We start from the raw sequence: 20,576 nt of genomic DNA on the forward strand, positions 1-20,576 counted from the left end.
ATTTATAATGCATTATAAGGGTATTCTTAAGGCATTATAATGAATGCATTAAAAAAAACTTATAATATGTTGTATCATCTCATGAATATTCATAAAAACCGTTTTAATGTATTATAATATTTATTTTTGGTTATAGCTTTTAAGAGTATGATACTTTATAACACAATGAACATGTTGCATCAACTTTTACAAATGGATTATATTTCTCATAGTTATGTTTTATAAGTCTCATATCTTGCCATCTTTCTGATGCTACTTTACTTAAAGCTGTCAAAGTCCACTTATAAGTAGTAATAATAATATTAATAATAAAAAAACAAAATCTCTTAAGATCAGATATTAAGATCAGATATCAGATCAGATGAATGAGTAATATGACATGTTTGCTTTGAACTATTTATATTGTTACGAACCTATTGTAATATTAATTTGATTATTTTGATGGTACCCTTCAGACAGCTGTTGATAAGTAACTCTGCATGTCAACTAGCGGTCACTGGAGTATTAGTATGTCTGCTACTTTAAATATATGGATAAAATGACTATAAGTGTCTCTGCAAGTATGTCAGCTTATTCTACCATACTAGATTATATCATTCTTGAGCATACTAATACTTTAATGAGAGTAAGTTGGCATTTAGTGGCAAAGTCGCTTATAGTCGATTAAGGGGACAATCAAAATAAAATCTAACCATATAAATCATTCAATATTTTTTTTTTTATTTGGATTATTAATCTCACATCAATAAATTGACATTAGCTCCAAGATACTGTGCAGATCTTAAATATACAATGTCAGGATATGATACAATACATTATACTGTAAATGAAGTAGATTTAATATGGTGTTCATTGTGTGTTATAAATAATCATACTCTTATTAAAATTATAACCGGAAATACGTTTAATGATATATTATAATTGTTGTTATGATTATTCATGAGTTGACATAACATATTATAAGGTTTTTTTATAATGCATTATGCATTCATTCTAATGCCTTAAGAATATCCTTATAATGTATTATAAATACCGGCTTCATGGAATTAGAATGTTGTGGAAAAGTTTATTTTATTTAGTTACCCTAAATCATCACAGACTGTGGAAAGTTAATACTGGACTTCAAGCAACTTGGGCTATGAGCTTTTCCAACCTTCTTCCAGACTCTAGGACCTTGGTTTCCAAATGAAATACAAAACTTGCTCGCTTCTGAAAAGAAGACTTTGGAGCACTGGGCATCAGTCCATTTCTTTGCCCAGGTAAGATGCCTCAGGAGTGGCTCAACAAGAGGAATTTGACAACTGTAGCAAAATTCCTTGACACGTCTGTGTGTGGTGGCTCTTGAGACCTCAGTCCTTGTGAAGTTCACTCAAATTCTTGAATTTATTTTGCTTGACAATCATCATAAGGCTGCGGTTCTCTCGGTTGGTTGTGCATCTTTTTCTTCCACACGTTTTCCTTCTTCTCAACTTTCTGTTAACATGTTTGGATACAGCACTCTTTGAACAGCCAGCTTGAATGTTTGTGGCTTACCCTTTTTGTGAAGGGTGTCAATGATTGTCTTCTGGACAACTGATAGATCAGCAGTCTTCCCCATGATTGTGTAGCCTGGCAAATCAAACTGAGAGACCATTTAAAGGCTCAGGAAACCTTTGGACGTGTTTTGAGTTGATCAGCTGATTGGCATGTCACCACATTCTAATTTGTTGAGATCATGAATTGGTGGGTTTTTGTTAAATGTGAGCCAAAATCATCACAATTAAAAGAACCAGAGGCTTAAACTACTTCAGTCTGTGTGCATTTAATTTATTTAATACATGAGTTTCACAATTGAGGTTGATTTACTGAAATAAGTTAACTTTTCAATGGGTAATGTAAAAAGAAAGATAATTATAGCAGCACAAGGCAGATGGAAACAAACAGTACAGATATAATAATAAATGTGCAAAGAGCTTATTCAGTCTGAATACATTTAAATTGTAATAAATCTCAGAGAGCAGTGGGTTAACTGAGGTTCAGAGTTCAGTGGGGCATGGGGAAAAAAATGTGTGTGGTTGTGGGGGGGGGGGAGGTCAGAAGGGGGTTCAGCTTCCTGACATTCTGATGAATGAAGCTGTCCTTCAGTCTGATGGTCCAGGCCTGGAGTCTTCTTTCTGAAGAAGCTGTGTGAAGGGTGAATGGGATCACCTGCGATGCAGAGGGCTTTACAGGTGAGAGAGGTTCCAAAAATATCCTAGGGAAAGGGATCGGGAGACACCAACGATCTTCTCAGCTGCTCTCAGTGCCTCAGTAAAAGGTGCACATTATGAGGGCCGGGGCTCTGGCTCTTCTCAGTTTGCGGAGGAAGTAGAGACGCTGCTGTGCTCTCTTGGCCAGTGCTGTAGTGTTGTTGGTCCAGGAGAGGTCCTCTGTGATGTGCACACCCAGGAACTTGGTGCTGCTCACTCTCTCCACAGTCACACCATTGATGGTAAGAGGAGCATGCTGAGTGTGCACTTCCCTGAAGTCAACAACAACCTCATTTGTGTTCTCCAGATTCAGAGAGAGATTGTTGTCACTACACCACCCGGCCAGGCAGCTCACCTTGCTCCTGTAGTTGGTCTCATCTTTGTTGCTAATAAAACCCACAACAGTTGTGTCATCCGCAAACTTAATGAAGAGTTTGGAGTTGTGTGACGGTGTGCAGTCGTGGGTCAGCAGAGTGAAGAGGAGGTGGCTAAACACACATCCTTGGGGGGCCCCCAGTGTTCAGTGTGATGGTGCTGGATGTGTTGCTGCCGACCCGTACTGCCTGAGGTCTTACAGTCAGAAAGTCCCATCAGCCAGTTGCACAGTGAAGTGTTGAAACCCAGCTGGACCAGTTTGTGAATGAGCTGTTGAGGGATGATAGTGTTGAATGCTGAAGTCTATGGACAGCATTCTGACGTATGAGTATTTTTTTATCCAGATTGCTGAGTGGAGGGTAGTGGTGATGGCATCAATGGTCGAGCGGTTGGACCTGTATTCAAACTGGAAGGGGTCCAGGGAGGGGGGGGGGAGGGCAGACTTGATATGGTACATGACTAGCCCTTCAAAGCACTTCATGAGAATGAAAGTAAGTGCAACTGGATGATAGTCATTGAAGGAGGATGGAGATGTCTTTTTCGGGACTGGAATGATGGTGGTAGCTTTGAAGAATGTGGGGACAACTCCCTGACTAAGTAAGATGTTTGAAATGTCTGTGAAGACATCAGTGAGTTCCACTGCACAATCTTTCAGTACACGCCCAGGAATGTTGTCAGGACCCAGTGCTTTGCGTGCATTGATCCTGCTGAAGGATCTCCTAATGCTGTCTGGGGTCAGCATCATCACCTGGCTGCTGGGAGGAGGTGGGGTCTTCTGTGCAGAGGTGCTAAGAAGGTGTTCAGCTCGTTCAGCAGGGAGATGGTGCTGTCACAAGTTTGCAGTGGGGGCTTTTAGTCCGCAATGGTCTGCATTCCCTGCCACAGGCTCTGAGTGTCTCTGCTGTCGTTGAAACAACTATCCTCCTGGAGTACTGTCTTCTAGCTGTCCTCAGGCCCACCTCATCTCCAGCTCTGAAAGCAGTGTTCTGTGTCTTCAGGAGTCTGTAGACCTCACTTGTCATCCACGGCTTCTGGCTGGCCTGGACATTGATGGTTTTATATTCATCACTACACTTCTTGATGTAGGCAGTGACAGTCTCTGAGTACTCTTGGAGGTCTGTGGCATTATTGTAAGTGGCAGCCTGTTAAAACACATTACAGTCAGTGGTGTCAAAACAGTCTTGAAGAGCCTCTGACAACCCTTTCGGCCACACTTGTATTTGTTTGTGAACTGGTTTGGCGAATTTAATGAGTGGTCTGTATGCAGGCAAACTGTGAACTTGGGGATGACCTTTATGGGCGTGTCCAGGAAATTTGTCACACAGAAAACAGAAGGACAGGAGATTACATCGGCCACCATAGCCAGGACACAGGAGATACCTTTGGTCATTTTAACGGTTGCGAGGAGGCTTTTGATGGTCATCCTGGCCATTATGTAGAAGTAGGCAGGATAGGACATTTGGCTAGCTTCCATGCCCTTTAAATGGGAACTTGGAGAATACTCTGGAACTGGCTCTGGATTGAACTGGAGTTGGTGGGTGTGTAACCCAGACACACAAAATTGCTATTGATATTATGGACAGTCCAATCTGGGGACTGGAGAATGCACTGGGCTGAGTTCCAAGAGGAGCCCCCAAAATTGTCGGAGCCTGGTTTCTCCGACAGTATTTAGTTTTTTTTCCCTCTCCATTTCTTTCACCAATTGAGCTTTGGCTGGCTTAGTAGGGGATACTTGACTGACTAACTAACTGCACAGATACTATTGGAAGATAACTGAACTGGATGACATCACTGAATCATAAATTAACTGATTTTAGCTGGAAAACTTATTGCATTATTAACAGTCTATTTCAACAGTCTATCCTGTTTGACACTGCAAAGCTTCTTTGACACAGATACCATTCTATAAAGTACTATACAAATATATAAAGGTGAACTATTAATAATCTAGGATATGCCACAAATAACTTTCCTTTGTTTGCTGAAAGTCCACGTGGAAACTGGGGAATGAGGAGAAACAGGAACATGAAGACGGATGAGAAGGATACAGAGATGAATTTAATTCAGGTAAGTCATGATTGTGGAATGTGTGCAAGTGGTGGACCAGGAAGGATTCTTGGAGATGTAGTACAGAAGGTGTCAAGCATGTTGACTGAGATTATGACAGTCTCAGTACTTTTTACACCCGAACCAGAGCTCTCTTTCTCTCTCTCTTAGACACACACTTTTATGTTTTTTTTTTGGGGGGGGGGGGGGGTTCATTCTATAAGCATAATGGATTTTATAATGTACAAACTCTATTTCTGATCCACTTACCTAACCCGAAACAACAAGCATTTTTAGATTCTCAAAAAACTTCCCATAAGGTCACAAAGTTTGGATACTATCATCTTTGTGGGGACATTTTCTCCCCCTAACGTAGTGTGTAGCTGAACCAACACATACACACTCACATATTTTACATAAACAGAACATCAGTGCTCATTTGTAATGAAGTGGGTCTATTCTCTTTGTATTCGTTTTATTAAATAAATAAAACACAGCACAGAACTACATCTGACATCAACACAAACAGAATGAGAAGAGGAGGAAATGCACACCTGAAAATAATAAAAAATGACTGCTGCATTTGCAGGAGCATTGTCCTTTCTGACACCTTCTTTACAGCTTTCTCCTGCTCATTTACTGTAGGCACTGATGTTTTCCTGCAAAAATAATTTTGGTCATATGTATTTCATGACGGGTATATATCCTCTTGGTAAACAATTTCAGTCTAAACCTATTTCTAACCACAGTGTTACTACAGGTTTTGGCTGTTTTTTTAAAGGTAGACTATTACATAATGGTAAAAAAGAATGTTAGACAAGAAATCATAATATAACCCAGCCATTACTTTACAAAACTATGGGTTTGCACAGGAAAAAGTAACTCCAATAGTTGTAATAACTATGCTAGTGATAAGATCTCTGTATGATCTATTAAACTTTTGCACTTGTATTAAGGTCAAGGTCAAACATTTGCTAATACTTTTACTATGCACTCAAGATAACCTAAAAAATAGCATTTCTTTATACAATAACAGTGAAGTCAGCATGTCATACAAGTGTATATTTTCTCTTGCTTCTGAATTTTTTGATTATTTAAGCAAATCACTTAACTTTTGCTAAAATTATCATTTAAATAAACATAACAGTTAAGCTATCTTCATGCCATTTTGATGTCCAACAATATACACTTTTACATTTTTGGTCCTGACTATAGTTTCTATTCCTGTTTATCTGTGTATAATGTATGTGTGGCTGGTGCAATCTTTCATGTAGGCTATAATACAGTTCTACACAGAAATTCTTGGAAAAATATATGTATTTTAGTCACAAAGATGTAAAAAAGGGGAGGAAATGTATTTAAGTCTTCAGCACCACTGATGGTTCTGTTAAATACAAAGAAATAACATCATTTAATGTCCTCACATGGATTGTTTGAGGCTACATTTACAGTACATAAGAAAAAAAAATCAAAGAAGACTGCTTGTTGCTCTCCATGTAAAATCAACAATGTGCACCACAGATACACAAAAGACACCAGCAATCATCCCTATTTCTTTCTTCTTTTGTAATTGGTTTGTTTGTTTACTTATTTTTCCAAGTTTGGTAGTAACCTTTGCACCTCACTCAGATCACTACAGATCTCTAATTTACTCTATAAATCTCTAATTTAGTCATTTTTACTCATTTTTTCCCGATCCTGTTCCTGGAAGGCCACCAGCAGAGATTAGCTCTAGTCCTAATTAAACACACCTGAACCCCCTACTCAAAGTCTTTAGGATCATCTGAAACTTGCAGGCAGGGTTGTTGGAGGACAGCGGGCCCCCAGGAGCACAACTGGACACCCCTGGAATCATCATTCATAATATACTAATAATTATATATTATTAATAGAAATACACACACCCAGTAGTTGTATACAAAATATCACAACATATAAAACAATTCAAACAGAAAATTGATGGAGCACTGACCTTTCTGAACATTCTTAGAGCATAACAAGGCGGGAACAATCAGTTTAACTGTTTCAGACAACAAAAGTACTTTACTATTTAATAAAGCATTGGCTACATGCTGATTATTTCTCTTGCAACTTTTGTCATGCCAATTTGTTCTATCAAAAGCATTTGATAGTGTATTATGTTTTATTTGTTTCTTTGTTAGAACAGGACTTTTCAGCTACCTCTGATAAGACAAGAACAGGCCTAGCAAAGTTTTTTCCTCCGAATGTATTTTTCAAAGTAACTATTTATTGCAATCTTTTTCTGTCTTCCTATTCTTAAACCAGTTATCTTGTCATTGTCTTTTAAAATGAAATGCACGTGACATTTGTTTTAACCTTCACATTGCTAGTGCAATGAATCCAGTGTTTGTATGTGTAATTCTGACTGATAGATCAGGATCTTAATTGACAAACACTGTTGTCCAACACTCAGCTGGTTCTTAAGGTTTATTTATTTATTTATTTATTAACTTCAGTTAAGTATTGGGACACATGCTCAAGGGGTAGATCACTTGTTGTGGTGGATATTTATTTTAGGTTGCAAGATTCAGAGATTTCCCTGTGCAATTTACCATCAATGTTACATACCTAGACTTAAACTAATCCAGACTGCATGTGTATGTGTAGTGGATAGGGGTGATATATCAGTGGGGACTGGCCGTTTGAAATGTAATAGGTACTGAAGTTGTGGTCTGTCATGTACGGTGCAGGTTGGTAGTAGCAGGTAACATTATTGGCATTGGGAATGATGTTCTGTTCACCCAGGACTTTAAGTGCTAGAATGGTAATCATATTGAGAGTCTGACGGCGTTCATGCCCCATCAAGCACACAGTGCTCTCATTGACCACTCTCCGAAGGGTCATCAAGTAATCATATTTACTTTTCTCCTCTCCAATAAAGTGGTTGCGCAGGTATGATTCAATCTTGCGCTGCTGCTCATTCACATCAGAGAAGTCAATAAAAAACCGTGAACACATGTAGCGCTCAAGTGTCTTAATTTCTGTTTCACAGGCAGGTTTGAAGTCCCGGACAAGCAGATTACTGTACTTGAGCAGGCCTCCACCCCTGATCTCTTCAGGGTTGCGTGTCGCTATTAGCCGGTAGCGTAGGTGGTCCATAGCCTGCTCAAAGTCACCATACATGCTCTCAGCCAACACTGTAATGCAAGGCATCTGTTTTGAAGGGTGTATGGGCTCGTTCATTTCTGAAGCTAATGTCTTGAAAACCACCTCCTCACTTACTGATGACATAGATGTTTCTAATGTGTGTGACACTAATACTGCAGAGGGTTTTAACACCTGTGAGTCAGATGGTTCTGTAACTTTAAAGAATACTTCAGAGGGTTCTATGACATCCAGGGATATAACTGGTGATTCTAAAAGGGGTTCTGAGATTCTAGGAGATTCTAGACTTGCTGTTGAGGATATGGAAGGTTCTAGTGGCTTTGACAAATGTGGTACTGATACTGTGAGGCTTTGAACTTCTGGTAAAGAGATAAGTGATAATAGTTCTGGAGGTTCTTTAGTCTGTGGACTTGGCAAAATAAGCTCCTGAGTCTGCAGAGTGGACATGGGGTAGTTGTGAACTTGAAGTGATATAACATGTTCGGAGTCTGAAGAATTAGTCCCTACTACTTGTGAGTCAACAGTAAGGTCTGCAGACAGTGAATTTAACATTTGAGATGCACAATTTGTTGCCATAGCGACTGATTCTGAGGATTCAGTAAGATATTTTGATGATGTGGCATCATCAACTTGAGCACAAGACTCAGCAGCTTTCTTTTTGGGAGGGGCTGAGTTGAGGTCATAACTGTTATTTGCCTGCAGTAAAGGCTCTGAATTCACATTAATAAGAGGTACCATTGCCTGACACTGTGCTGTCTGAACACTTTCATTAAAAGGCTGGTTTATCCTGTTTTGATCTTTGGGGAGACAACTGGGAATGGATGCAGGAATTAGAATAGTGACATGAGTAGCTTCACCAGTTTCTGGTTCTGAAGTTTGCACTCGACTTTGAAGGCTTTCCTCTGGTGATAGACTCATGTACAATGTCTTTTCAGAATGCATACCATTCTCTGGAGCAGCAACAGTAAAAGCTCTGGTACAATTGGCTAGTTCTTTAGACTCTTTAGAGTCATTTTCTGAGGCACTGGATAATTCAAAGCTTTTTGTGGTAAAACCTGACATTTTAACCTGCATAGGTAATGATTCTGTTGTGTAAGCTTTAGGTGGATGCAAAACCTGACAAGTATTAACATCTGAATTATTTGACACTGATTTTTCTGTTGAATATGGTACAAGAGTTGTCTTTTTGGACATTTTCCGAGGAGGTTTGGGTGAGGAATGCTTGAGAACAACCATTTGTGAATTTTGGCTGTTTTTCTTGGCAGGGGGTGGTAAAGGATATCCCGCATATGATTCTAGTGCTGATTGTGTAAGAAATGTAATGGGAGCAGGTTGGAATGTGCATCGCTCACTAAAGGTCCCTGTTGTTGAAAGACAAGAGAAGTCTGTATGCACGATTTCAAGCCATGGTTGGGATTTAACTTGCTCTACTTCTAACATGTATTTTGTTTTGTCAGAGTCTGTTTCATTAATATATGTTTTAACAGTTGGATCTGTTTCCTTAACAGACATAGTTTTTACTCCAACCAGTTCATTTCCCTCCCCTGGTTCAATACCAGTTTCATTTGTATTTACTTCAAGCAGTGTTTCCATTTGCAAAGCCATATTTTCATGAAGTTCATTCTTTTCCTCCACATGCACCATTACAGAGTGCTCAGATACTTTTTCCATAGATACAGGCAAAGTTGTTGTTTGCACCATCTCTGTTTCAACATCTTTGTCTATTTCAAGAGTTGGTTCTTGTTCTAAGTATTTAAACGGCTCTTTCTGACTCATTTTAGAATTACACTGAGAGTCACACAAAGTCTGAATATCATCAGATTTGCAGGACATGTCGATGTCAATTTCCTGGTGATTCCCTGTGTCACTTGAGCTGAGGAGTGGTTCATCCATTAGGGCTATCTGAATTCCTTGACTTTGAGCTAGTGAAGAGTCCTGGCCCTCTTGCCCTTCCACAATCTTCCTCCTTTCAGCATCCAAATAAGATTGAAGCATACTGTCCAGGATGATCTGAAAGGAATCCACACTGAATTCAAACTGGCGTCGTAAAGAGTTGACAAACTTGAGTTCCATGTTCTTACCACTATTATTTGAAAGGGAGATAAGGCTCCAGCGGTCATGCTCAGTGAACACCTTCACCATTTTTTGTACATACGCCTCTTTCATGGTGAGAGCTGTAATCTTATCTTTGTTGACACCTTTAGGTAGAAAGTCCAGCAGAGAGCCCAAGACCACTTCCTTGATAATTTGGAAGTCCTCTGGTTTGGGAAGCTCCACACCAAAGATGATATCCAAGTCTTTGTAGCTGGTGCCATTCTCTTTGACCAGCACATGACTGGCTGTAGAGCCATTGAGACGGACATCTCTCACCTTGATTTTCTTCCAAATTAGTCTATCTCTGACCACATGGATTATGTCTTTAGGCTTGATTTCAAGGGTTGGGAAATTACCCCTACCATGAATGGGAATGACTTCTGTAAGAACTTGGTCCAAAGTATCCACTTGTTCTTTTGTCAGTTTGTGAAACCGGCGGTCATCTTCCATCTCTATTATGTTCACAAGATCTGGGAGGAATATAGACAGAGAGAAAGCTGATTATAGATGGGCAACATATATAAGTAGTTATTTCTAGTTAGTAAAGTACAATATAGTGGCCACATTTGCTTGTTTTATTTTTATGTAATAACCTACATGCTAAATTAAATGTATTCAGATACAAAACAACATATCAATGGTATACATCCACTTTATAAATAAACATAATTTCATTGGTACAAAATTCCACATGATGTACTAAACTAGGTGCTTAAAAACAATGGTTCATGCATTTCATCTTGATGGGTAAATTGTTAAGTATTCTTTTGTGAATAAGACTGTTATAATATACAAACTTCACAATCATATGGAAGAAGGAGGCGGGAACCGGGGGACAATCAAATTAAACTTTAAAAATAAAAATAAACACATAACAGCGCAACAGCCCCTCGCGGATGACTGTCACGCACAAACAAAAACCAAACACAAAATAAAGCCCAGGTCTGGTCCTCTCTCGTCCTTCACTGTCATCATTCCTCATTTGTATCCTTCTGATCTCCTCCGTGGGACTCGAGACCGGTGGGTCGAGCAGGTGTCGCTCATTTCCAATCAATCCACCGGCCTCGCTCCAATGCTGTTGAAGTTTCAGTAACGGTGTTGGTCTTTTCCTGCATCTGTTGTTGGGTGTGTGAGAGAAGGGCCAGGTCATTGGCAAATTCAAGATCATCCAATTGAGTCCATAACATCCACTGGATGCCATTTTGCTTCTGGTTTGCTTCTGTCCTCATGGGTCCAGGAAGAGTGTGTAGAGGGACTCCTTTGCTGCCAGAGACGTGAGCTGCCGGACCCACGGTCCAGACAAGAACCGCACCCGCTACATGACCATCGGGCCAGTATGCCGGGCCGTCTAGTCCCTTCAAGTGCCGCAGCCAGCGAGAAGGATGCAGCCGCTGAAAGAAGCCACTACCTCTCGTGCCCCGGACCGAAGAGGGGAGCGCGTGCATCCACTGGACTCCGCCCCTTACCTGGAACCTTCAATTCAATTCAATTCAATTTACTTTTATTGTCATTGTCATTCAAGAACAACAACGAAATTACGTTGGAGCACACAACAACAGTACATGATATATTAAAGTGCACTAACACCAGTCCAGATCCCCTCCAAATATTAGATAATAATAAATAATAACTACCCCCTATGTAAACATGCACATCAAAGTTATGTAGTTGTTAGAACACATAACCAGTGACAAGATACTTACAAAAACGAAGGGTATGGTCAAAGTTGGAATTGATGTAATTAATGCAACTGTGCAAAGTCTAATAGTGACAGAGGGTACGATTTAGCAGCCTTACTGCATAAGGGTACAGGCTGTTAGCCAGTCTGGTTTTACTGGCACCAATTGACCTGTACCTTCTCCCTGAGGGCAGCAGGTGGAACAGGTGGTAGGAATCCTTCCTGAACACTGCCCTACCTACACGAACCCCACAGCATGATGTGGACACCAGATTCCCTGTTTATTTTGGACACTCTTCCCCTTCGGCTGCAGATTATCAGCTCATTAGTAGAGACTCTAAGTTCTGAAATCCGTTTGTGAGATAAAGGAGACATCCAAAATGTTCTGCGATGCAGCGCCGCAAAGAACAGGGTTTAGGACCACTGTTCCATGTTATCGCCAAAAAACCCACTCATGGTGTACATGAGGGCAGTTTTCATAGCATTGCACATATCAGTGAGTCAATTAAAGATCCAGGACAGCAAGGCTCCACCAGATCGTATGATAGCTTTTGTAATGACATGTGAAAACATGTTTCCTTTTTGATCTGGTAGATGGCAGCACTACCAGAACTATGGAAAGAAGGCAGAGGAAGTGCTATGCCTGGGCAATTTTGCACTTATTCATGTTGATGTTGCTTTGACCCACAGCCTATCTACAGTAAAGATTGCTGCAAACCATATACACCCTTTCATGGTAATGGGGTTCTCTGAAGGCAGTGGACTTATTCAGCATGTTAATGCACAAAGCAAAAATTGAATGGAATGGTTTCAAGAATGGTTCAAGGAACATGATGAGAAGTTCAAGGTGTAGCCTTGGCCACCAAACTGGACCAACAAATCAAATCCATAAAGGCCTAACCTCAAATTGCAGGACTTAAAATAAGGATCTACAACCCTGGTCCTGGAGAGTGACATGAACACCCTGATTAGCTTTTTCAGGTATGTTTGATTTGTGTTGGAGCTCAAATCTTCAGGAAGGCAGCTCTTTGGGAGCAGGGTTGGACACTTCCTGACTTAAAAGATCTACTGATAATGCTTTGTTGTCAGATACCACAGGACATGTTCAGAGGTCTTGTGGAGTCAATACCTCAATATATTGGAGCTGCTTTGGCAGCATGATATGGGACCTTCAAATTTTAGGCAATCAGTTTTAATGCTGTGGCTGATCAGTGTATGTATGAAGTCCATATGGTTCACACATCACAAGTCCACACATCACAGATTTTATTTGTGAATTCAGATAATAGATAATTACAGTCTAAGGAATAAGGTCTGTATTGATTTTTTTTGTTCATAATGTTGTCAATTCTCACAATTCTCAAATACATTCACTTTAATCACATCACTAGGATACTTCTTAAGTCAAATTATATCAGTCTGGCAGGGATAATCCACTCCAGTCTGGGAAATCTAAGAGGATTAAGATTTTGTGAACAAACAAGGAACCACAAACATTGTACACAATGATCGTACATCAGATCAGATCAGAAGGGACCCAGACCACAACCACACTCCAGGGGCCAGTATGACCACAGCTCAGCAGGTGGGAGAGTAGCCCAGGGTGAAGATAGAGAGATAACGAGCAAGGGCAACAGGTAGGATCTGGAGGGCCAAGGCTGAGCAGATGGCTCAAGTGAGCGAGGCATAGGATGGAATCCAGAAGGCCGCAGTGTGACAGAGGACCAAGGTTGAGTTGGAGGTAGGGAGGAACCCAATGGAGCCAGAGGGATGAGGGGATGACGTAAAGCTGGAGGAGTGAAGTCCCGAGGAGAGGGCAGGTCAATGACTGACAGACTATGGTGGAAAGAAGGGAGTGTACTGGCAGAGGATTTTGGGATGGTGTGTGCGACCCACACACACCAGATAGCAACTCCCAGCACTGGGAGGATTAGGGACAGGGGAACGACCTCTGTGGTTATGACGGAACAGACAGACAGTTCAGGGAATACGAACAGTTCAGCTCATTTGACCATATTGGGACAGGCAAAGATTGTAAACGATGATGGAAGGAAACTGGGTATCTCCAAACAAAATTCAGTCCAGCGGTAGCTCCCCCTTAGTGGAAGAACAGTGGACGGGCGTCCTTCAGCACCCTCGCTCTCCACTGTATAATCCTCTGTGGCATGCTTTGCCGGATCATGCATCTGGTCAGACATTTGATGAGGCTCTGGCTCCGGGCAATCCACCGCTTTGTTGCTCAGCATTGTCGTGATGGCTCGACAGTTGTGGCGGACTCTTGTTCTCAATCTGTGGTGAGCTCTGGGTGTTACGCAGAGGGGAGGTGTTTGGCTGGGCTCTCTGTCAGTAGTGGGGCTGGTGAGTTCCTCATCAGCGTGGCAGATGGTGAGTGGTGATTTGCAGCTGACCAGCATCCACTCCACAAAAGGTGGCATAATCCTTTCGAAGACTATCTCGAACAATTGTGCTTTGCATGCGGTGTTAAGTCTCCCATGCAAGAATTAACAGAGGCAGTCATCTAGGTAGCTGATGTAATTAGCTACTTTAATGAAGAGTCTAGTATGGTCCTCAAGAGTGTGTTCCCCCTGCTTCAGTATGAGGATGAATTCAGGAAGGTGGTTCATAAAAAAAACAAAGGAAAACTTTCAAAACTCGGGGACACACGCCCCTTAACTTATTGTGTAGTTCAGTTATACAGCTATTCTGCCACACACTTGTGGGAGGAAAACACATGAAGAAGATAATCCAAACACAGTTTAATAATAATCCAAGGGCATTAAGATTTTGTCAACAAATAGGGAACCTCAAGCAGTATACACAATGTTAATAGTGGACAACTAACTGAACTGAAAGTGGAATTTAAGTACGGCGAGTAACGAAGGACAGAAATGTGAGGATGATAATGAACACATGGGACAACTATGTCAAACTCAAAATTAATTTAGTCAGTTACACAAAATACATTACCAGTTAGAAAAACATATATGGCCCATTCTTGAACATATTTGTTAGGCTGTAAACAAATGTGCTGCTTCCACATTTTTGATTAGGGCTGTTTCATTAGAGTTGGAGTTAAACTCTGCAGGAAAGTGTGGAAAGAGTTGCCCTTCTCTAATCTAGACCATTTTATAGGGCCTGTCCCAATACACACACGTTCAAACTTGGCCACTAGAGAGTGCAATGCAAAAGGCAAGAATTGCATGTTCAAGATCATCCCTGGTCTTACAAATGCCAAAACATATTTGAGGCTTATATCCCATCATTCATCATGTTCAGGTACTCATTGTAATAAACTGAAAGATTTCCAGGAAAACTTTCCAGATGAATAAGATATTACATATAATTTATTAATTTGGTATAGAAACATAGAGTGTTGAACATTCTATTAGTGCACAGATTAGTATGTTTATTTCATAAATATTTTGCAACTGATTTAAATCATTAAATTACAAACACCACCGGTAAATTGTTTCATCTGTTACATAGAAACTACTGAACAGACATTTAGAAGTTTATTTATATAAGTACAAAGTATTAAATATAAAAATATGTAAATAAAGCTCTGTAAAACTTGCATTTTTTGCAGTTCTGTGGTGTAAGTGTGACCCATTGTTTAATCAAAAGTTCCACACACTCTTGTGGTCTTTATGGCCACTTGAACACTTGGGCCAAATACTGAAAACATGTAATGTAACTAGCCCAGTGATGAAAAACAAAGACCACAAGTGTGGGTATTGAGACAGCCCCATAATGGTGTTCATTTGTTTGGAAAGTGACGTCATTGTTCCTGGAACTAGCTAAACTCATTCAGAACAATAGCAGGAGTGAGTGTTTGTTCCCCCAAAATGGAGGGGAAGTCAGGGAAATGTTATAGGCCTGTTTGGCTTCACATTTAGGCTCCACAGGAAAAATAAATGACAGCAATAACCAATGTTACTGTGTTTAGAAGGCTGAATGTATCAAACACTTTTTATAAACTATAAAATTTATATATTACACATTTTGCCCCAGAACACAACTCGTATAGAGAATAAAGTTATATGAATGTATTTAGACAACTAAATAATATGCAACAGTGGTAACAATTGTAGGAAAATTTAATTGGGACCATTTTTTTAAAAAAAGTGCATCTAGTGCAATATTATGATTGAGTAACTGAATCATTTTAATTATGATAAGAAATAAAAAATGAATTGCTGGATCATTAATTATTATGAATTATCTGGACCTTAAATATGGGATTGTCACTAAAATAGTCCATGTCACGACAATCTCACTCAAACAGGTAAGCAAAGTTGGCAACCCAAATATTTGATTTGTTTTCTTTAAGAAAAACTGTTGCATTATTTTAAGATAAATAAGTAACCCGTATAGTTGTTTCACAAAAACAAACTGAACCGAACTTTAGTTGATGATACAAGATTTTGTTGTTTTGATGGACATTAACAATGACGAGCCTCTGTGTACTGTCATGAGCCTGAGAGTTCACAATGAATGAGTTGGACTCTTACAGGCAGGTTATTATGCAGCTCTTATTAGACAGGTTACTGAAAGAACTGTTTTGAAATCAACGAATCAAGCCAGTTGGAAAAGAACTGAATGATCTGGTAAATTTTAAAGATTCCAAGAAATACCAAGGTGTATGGCAGGTACTTTAAGATGTTGATTCTATGCACATGTGAGCCTGAGTTGCATACAGGAAATATGGTTATTATGACTAGTATTATTAAATGAACTTTTACCGAAACATTTCAAAACCACTATCCACTTGTTAAGTCGGATGTCACACTCCACTATTTATAGCAAGCAACAATTGGTGCAGATAAACATTCTATGTTTGATAACTGTAATAACACTGAATATGTTGAATATTTCAGATAAAAATAAAAATAAAAAAACAAAAACATGTCCTGGATCCTGTGAGCCCGGAGACTGAAGAGTGTACCATGATTTAGTTGAAATGTGTGAATGAACCGTGCTCATAAATGGCCGTTCATATCAATTGCAACGAGAAGGGGCTTGGACCATAGGCCCATTCCTGCTTGATGTTTAGGAGCAGACATGATCAGTACTCTAGTTTCTTCATCATTGTTTCCCTTCTTGAAACGCTCCACAGAACTGCAGTCATCGTGGCACTGGAAATTCACTATGAACCTATTGTGTGGGAACATGCTTAACAAGACAACCAATCACAATAAAACCAGCTGCCCTTAAAGGGGTCATGTGATGCAATTTAAATTTTTCCTTTCTCTTTGGTGCACAAAGAAGATTTGTAAAGTTGCAAAGACATTGCAAAGTCTCAAACACAAAGAGATAATCTTTATAACAGTTACGACTTTGCCACGCATCCTAAAACGGCTTGTTCTAACATGCCCCCACATGTCTACATCACTATGTGGGAAGAATTACATAACACTGCTCAAATGTTCGCACAAAGCAAGAAGGTGTAACTTTTATTCTTGTTGTAGTATTGCCGTTGGCGCCGGCACCATGTCGTAGAGACGCTGTTTCATTGTGACAGCGAAGCTACTTTGTTTGGTCCTCCAAAAGAGGACACGACTAAAAATCAGTGGTTAAGTTGTATTTACAACACTGTTCCAGAACAGTTCAACGATATATTCAGATGTGTGCAGCACATTTAATGAGAACCGTTTACTGATCCTGGGAGAGAAGACTACAATGCTGTCTGTTCTGACTCACAGTCTAAGTACATTTACATATTTAAAGGTCCCGTTCTTCGTGATGCCATGTTTTAAACTTTAGTTAGTGAGTAATGTTTTTGTTAGAGTATAAATAATATCTGTAAAATTCTAAAGCTCAAAGTTCAATGCCAAGCGAGATATTTTAACAGAATTTGCCTACAAAAAACGACCCGTTTGGACTACATCCCTCTAGTTCCTGCAGTAATGACGTCACTTAAACAATTTTTTGACTAACCTCCGCCCACATGAATATGCAAAAAGGGGGCGTGGTCTTGTTGCGCCCCAACGGAGAAGAGGAAGAGTTGCGTTTGTGATTGTCGCCATGTCGTCGAAACGCTGCTATTTTCATCTCGTTGTCCAATCACCTTTGTTTGGGCTTCACAGGGATGCTGTACTTGGAGATTAATGGTTACAATTTATGTTTAACACAGTTCACGAAAATTATAATCCACATGTAAAACTATATGCAGGACATTTTGCTGAGGACAATCAGTTTAATGCCGGATTCACAGAAAGATTATTCTTGAAAGATGGAGCAGTTCCCTCTTTGTCTGGAGAAGGCGTTGTTTATGGACCACAACCGGTAAGTGTATTTTATTATTTAAGTTGGTGTGTTTAACAGTTGGTGCATTTAACGTAACAACGAATGCAAAAAAGCGCGCAAAATGGGACCTTTAAAGAATTTTCCACCAATGATTCAAACATGAGTTTTGAGCAGTGTAGAGTAGTTATTGTTGTTTCTTGTTTCTTTGATCACAAATGCAGACCTAATTTTATGTTTACACGGCGTGTTATGTAAAATGTAAAAACATGTAACAAGTCATTATAATCAGTAATTATCTCCCCACTGGCTGCTACAAATGGCTCGTTTGTAATGGGTTTTATTGGTTTTGTCTCGTCACGTCGGAGTTATGACCGGGAAACACATTACAGTATGATGAGAGGAGTAACATTTCTGTCACACGAGGTATTCGACCAATCACAACACACTGGATAGCTGGCCAATCAGAGCACACCTCGCTTCTCAGACCGAAGAGGTTCGTAAAAATGTACTAGTTTCAAAAGGCGGGGCATAGAGGAGAAACAATAATGTACATTATGCATAAAATAATGTTTTTTTTTTAACCTTAAACAACATAAACACATTTAATTAAACCAAATAATTTTCTTTTTAGAAACACCATATGACCCCTTTAACTAAAATGTACGTCTGTAACCTATTAACACCAGACAGCCAAGGACCTTGAAAATTCATCTTGAGTGGGCGGGATAGACGTCGTGACGCAGGCCCGGTAGCTGTGACGTCATTGGCGACATGTCGCGGCAGTTCAATCCCAGGGAGATATATTCAGATATCTCAAATAACAGTCCCCATGATTACTCGTTTCTGCAAAAGAGCTTTATTGTTAATTGTGGTGCCATTTCTATCCAGACACACGTATAAACGTGTACAGTGGCTGTGACGCTGCAGCACGATGATGTTGTCCTCCCCCTCCCCTCATGCGCGCACTCTCCCGCAAATAAACCGCTGTGAGTCATCCGAGTACTTCTGCTCATCCATTCACAGCTACACTCCAGCAGCTTCCAGAAAAAAAAAAAAAAAAAAAAACTTCTTCACGGATAATGCTCTTTGTACATTTAAACGCGTTGAGAACAAACTTCATTACTAATTCACAATTGTCTGTGGTGTGTTGAATATAGCATCTCTTTGTTCACCGTCTGCAGTAATATCTGCGTACAGACCAGGTGTTTTTAAAGTTCTGATCAGAGAGGAGTACATGCGCGTGACATTCTCAAATCAACGTTAAACCTACTACACTGTTTTATTTATATGTGCGTGTCAGTGTTTATACACAACAATTTGTGCGTTCGATTTATTTGTAAACACGGTGTCGTCATCACTTGGCTACCCTAAAAGGTCTTTCCATACATCAGAGTTGAGTTGCTAGTCCAGCATCATTAGACGGGTTTTCAGACTTTGCCAATGAAAACAAGTGTGGGCTACTGTAGCGATACGCAGTTCTAACTTACAAATAAAAAAGTACAAATCAGTCGCCAATATATCATTCGTTGAAAAATATTTATCTAGTCATTATCAAGTGGTGGGAATAGAAGTCAAGTAAAATAAGCTGAAGTCCACTCAAAGATGGGACTTCTTCAACTCACCGCTGGATGAGCAGAAGCGTCAGTGCTGGTGTCCAGGGTTAATCCGACAGGGATCTGCTCGATTAGGGATCATTAGGCTGAACTCCAGAGCTGGGGAGGGCTGCAGGTCTCAGGAGCGCGAGCGCTGTCCAGGCGGACCGTGGTTCTGAAACTCTGCGGTACCCCGCACCTTCTGCTCTCTCGGAGCCCCGAGCTTAAATCAGTTTCCATGACGACCTGGCGTCAGAGTTTTGAGGTGGTCCACGTAGCGCGAGTCACAACAATGGCACGCATCATCAGCGCGCGCAACGAGAGCTAACAGGTGTCAAGTGCGCGCGCACACGTATATGCGTGATGTGCTGTTGCGCGTTAATGACATTTGACATCTACTGAGATCTAAAGAGACTTTTTACAAAAAAATAAAAAGTAAAAAAGGTCCACTGAACAGCTAAAAGGTGGCCATTATGTCATTAAAGACCTGTGGAGAAAAACAAAAAAGAATCAAAGTTTACAATTGTTAATAGTTTTTCACGGGTAAAAATAATGTTCCGGGCATTGTGATGATCCAGACGATATCTTTCATCTCTACAAATGTGGTTTGATCCTGTTTTACAAAGCATTGATGCAGCTGAAATTTGTACACAACTCCACACTGCCATAGATTATACTGCAATAAAACATAACTTCCTTTTTGGTGTTTCCCCACTTTATTTTACTTAATCACTACCTTGAATCTGTTTTAATAAGAATCCTATTGTAACAGATAACTCTTGTTTTGCTCACACAGATGCGCTTTCCTGGCAGTGAGTTTAAGAGGATGCTCTGCACTGGAGCTGCAGTGCTATGTTATATGACTCATCCCTCTCTTGCTCTCATGATGTAGAGACGCACGAGCCAGCATCAATCACCCCTCCCTGCTGCACACGTCAAGACCAGATCCCTGCAGAGACAGACGGACACTCCTCGTCCTCACTGAGACTTTAGTTTAGTTGCATTTCTAGACATAACCAGTCCACTAGTGTATGAATTACAGCCTGACCAAACACTTCAATGTTTGATAATGAAATATAGACTGTACGTTTTTGATTTAGAAATTAAGAAATATTACATCTATATTTTCCCCTCACAGGTAACAGTATTCTTTAAAAGGCTTATGGCTGGGCTACGTTTTACTGGACATCG

General features: G+C 40.1%; 1 protein-coding gene across 1 annotated transcript; it reads right to left on the minus strand.

Annotated features, from left to right (window-relative positions):
- Positions 1-5,082: 5,082 nt before the first annotated feature.
- On the minus strand, positions 5,083-19,881 carry LOC113113433 (uncharacterized). The gene is made up of 2 exons (XM_026279612.1): positions 19,416-19,881; positions 5,083-10,339 (listed from the first exon to the last, which is right to left on the minus strand). The coding sequence occupies exon 2, from the start codon at positions 10,317-10,319 to the stop codon at positions 7,245-7,247; it is 3,075 nt and encodes a 1,024-aa protein (XP_026135397.1). The 5' UTR covers positions 10,320-10,339; positions 19,416-19,881; the 3' UTR covers positions 5,083-7,244.
- Positions 19,882-20,576: the final 695 nt, after the last annotated feature.

The sequence above is a fragment of the Carassius auratus genome, chromosome 14, assembly GCF_003368295.1.
Source record: "Carassius auratus strain Wakin chromosome 14, ASM336829v1, whole genome shotgun sequence".
NCBI lineage: Eukaryota > Metazoa > Chordata > Actinopteri > Cypriniformes > Cyprinidae > Carassius > Carassius auratus.

Bases quoted from the DNA above. Each gene is read 5' to 3' on its own strand.
- LOC113113433 (XM_026279612.1), bottom strand. From the start codon at position 10,319: ATGGAAGATGACCGCCGGTTTCACAAACTGACAAAAGAACAAGTGGAT.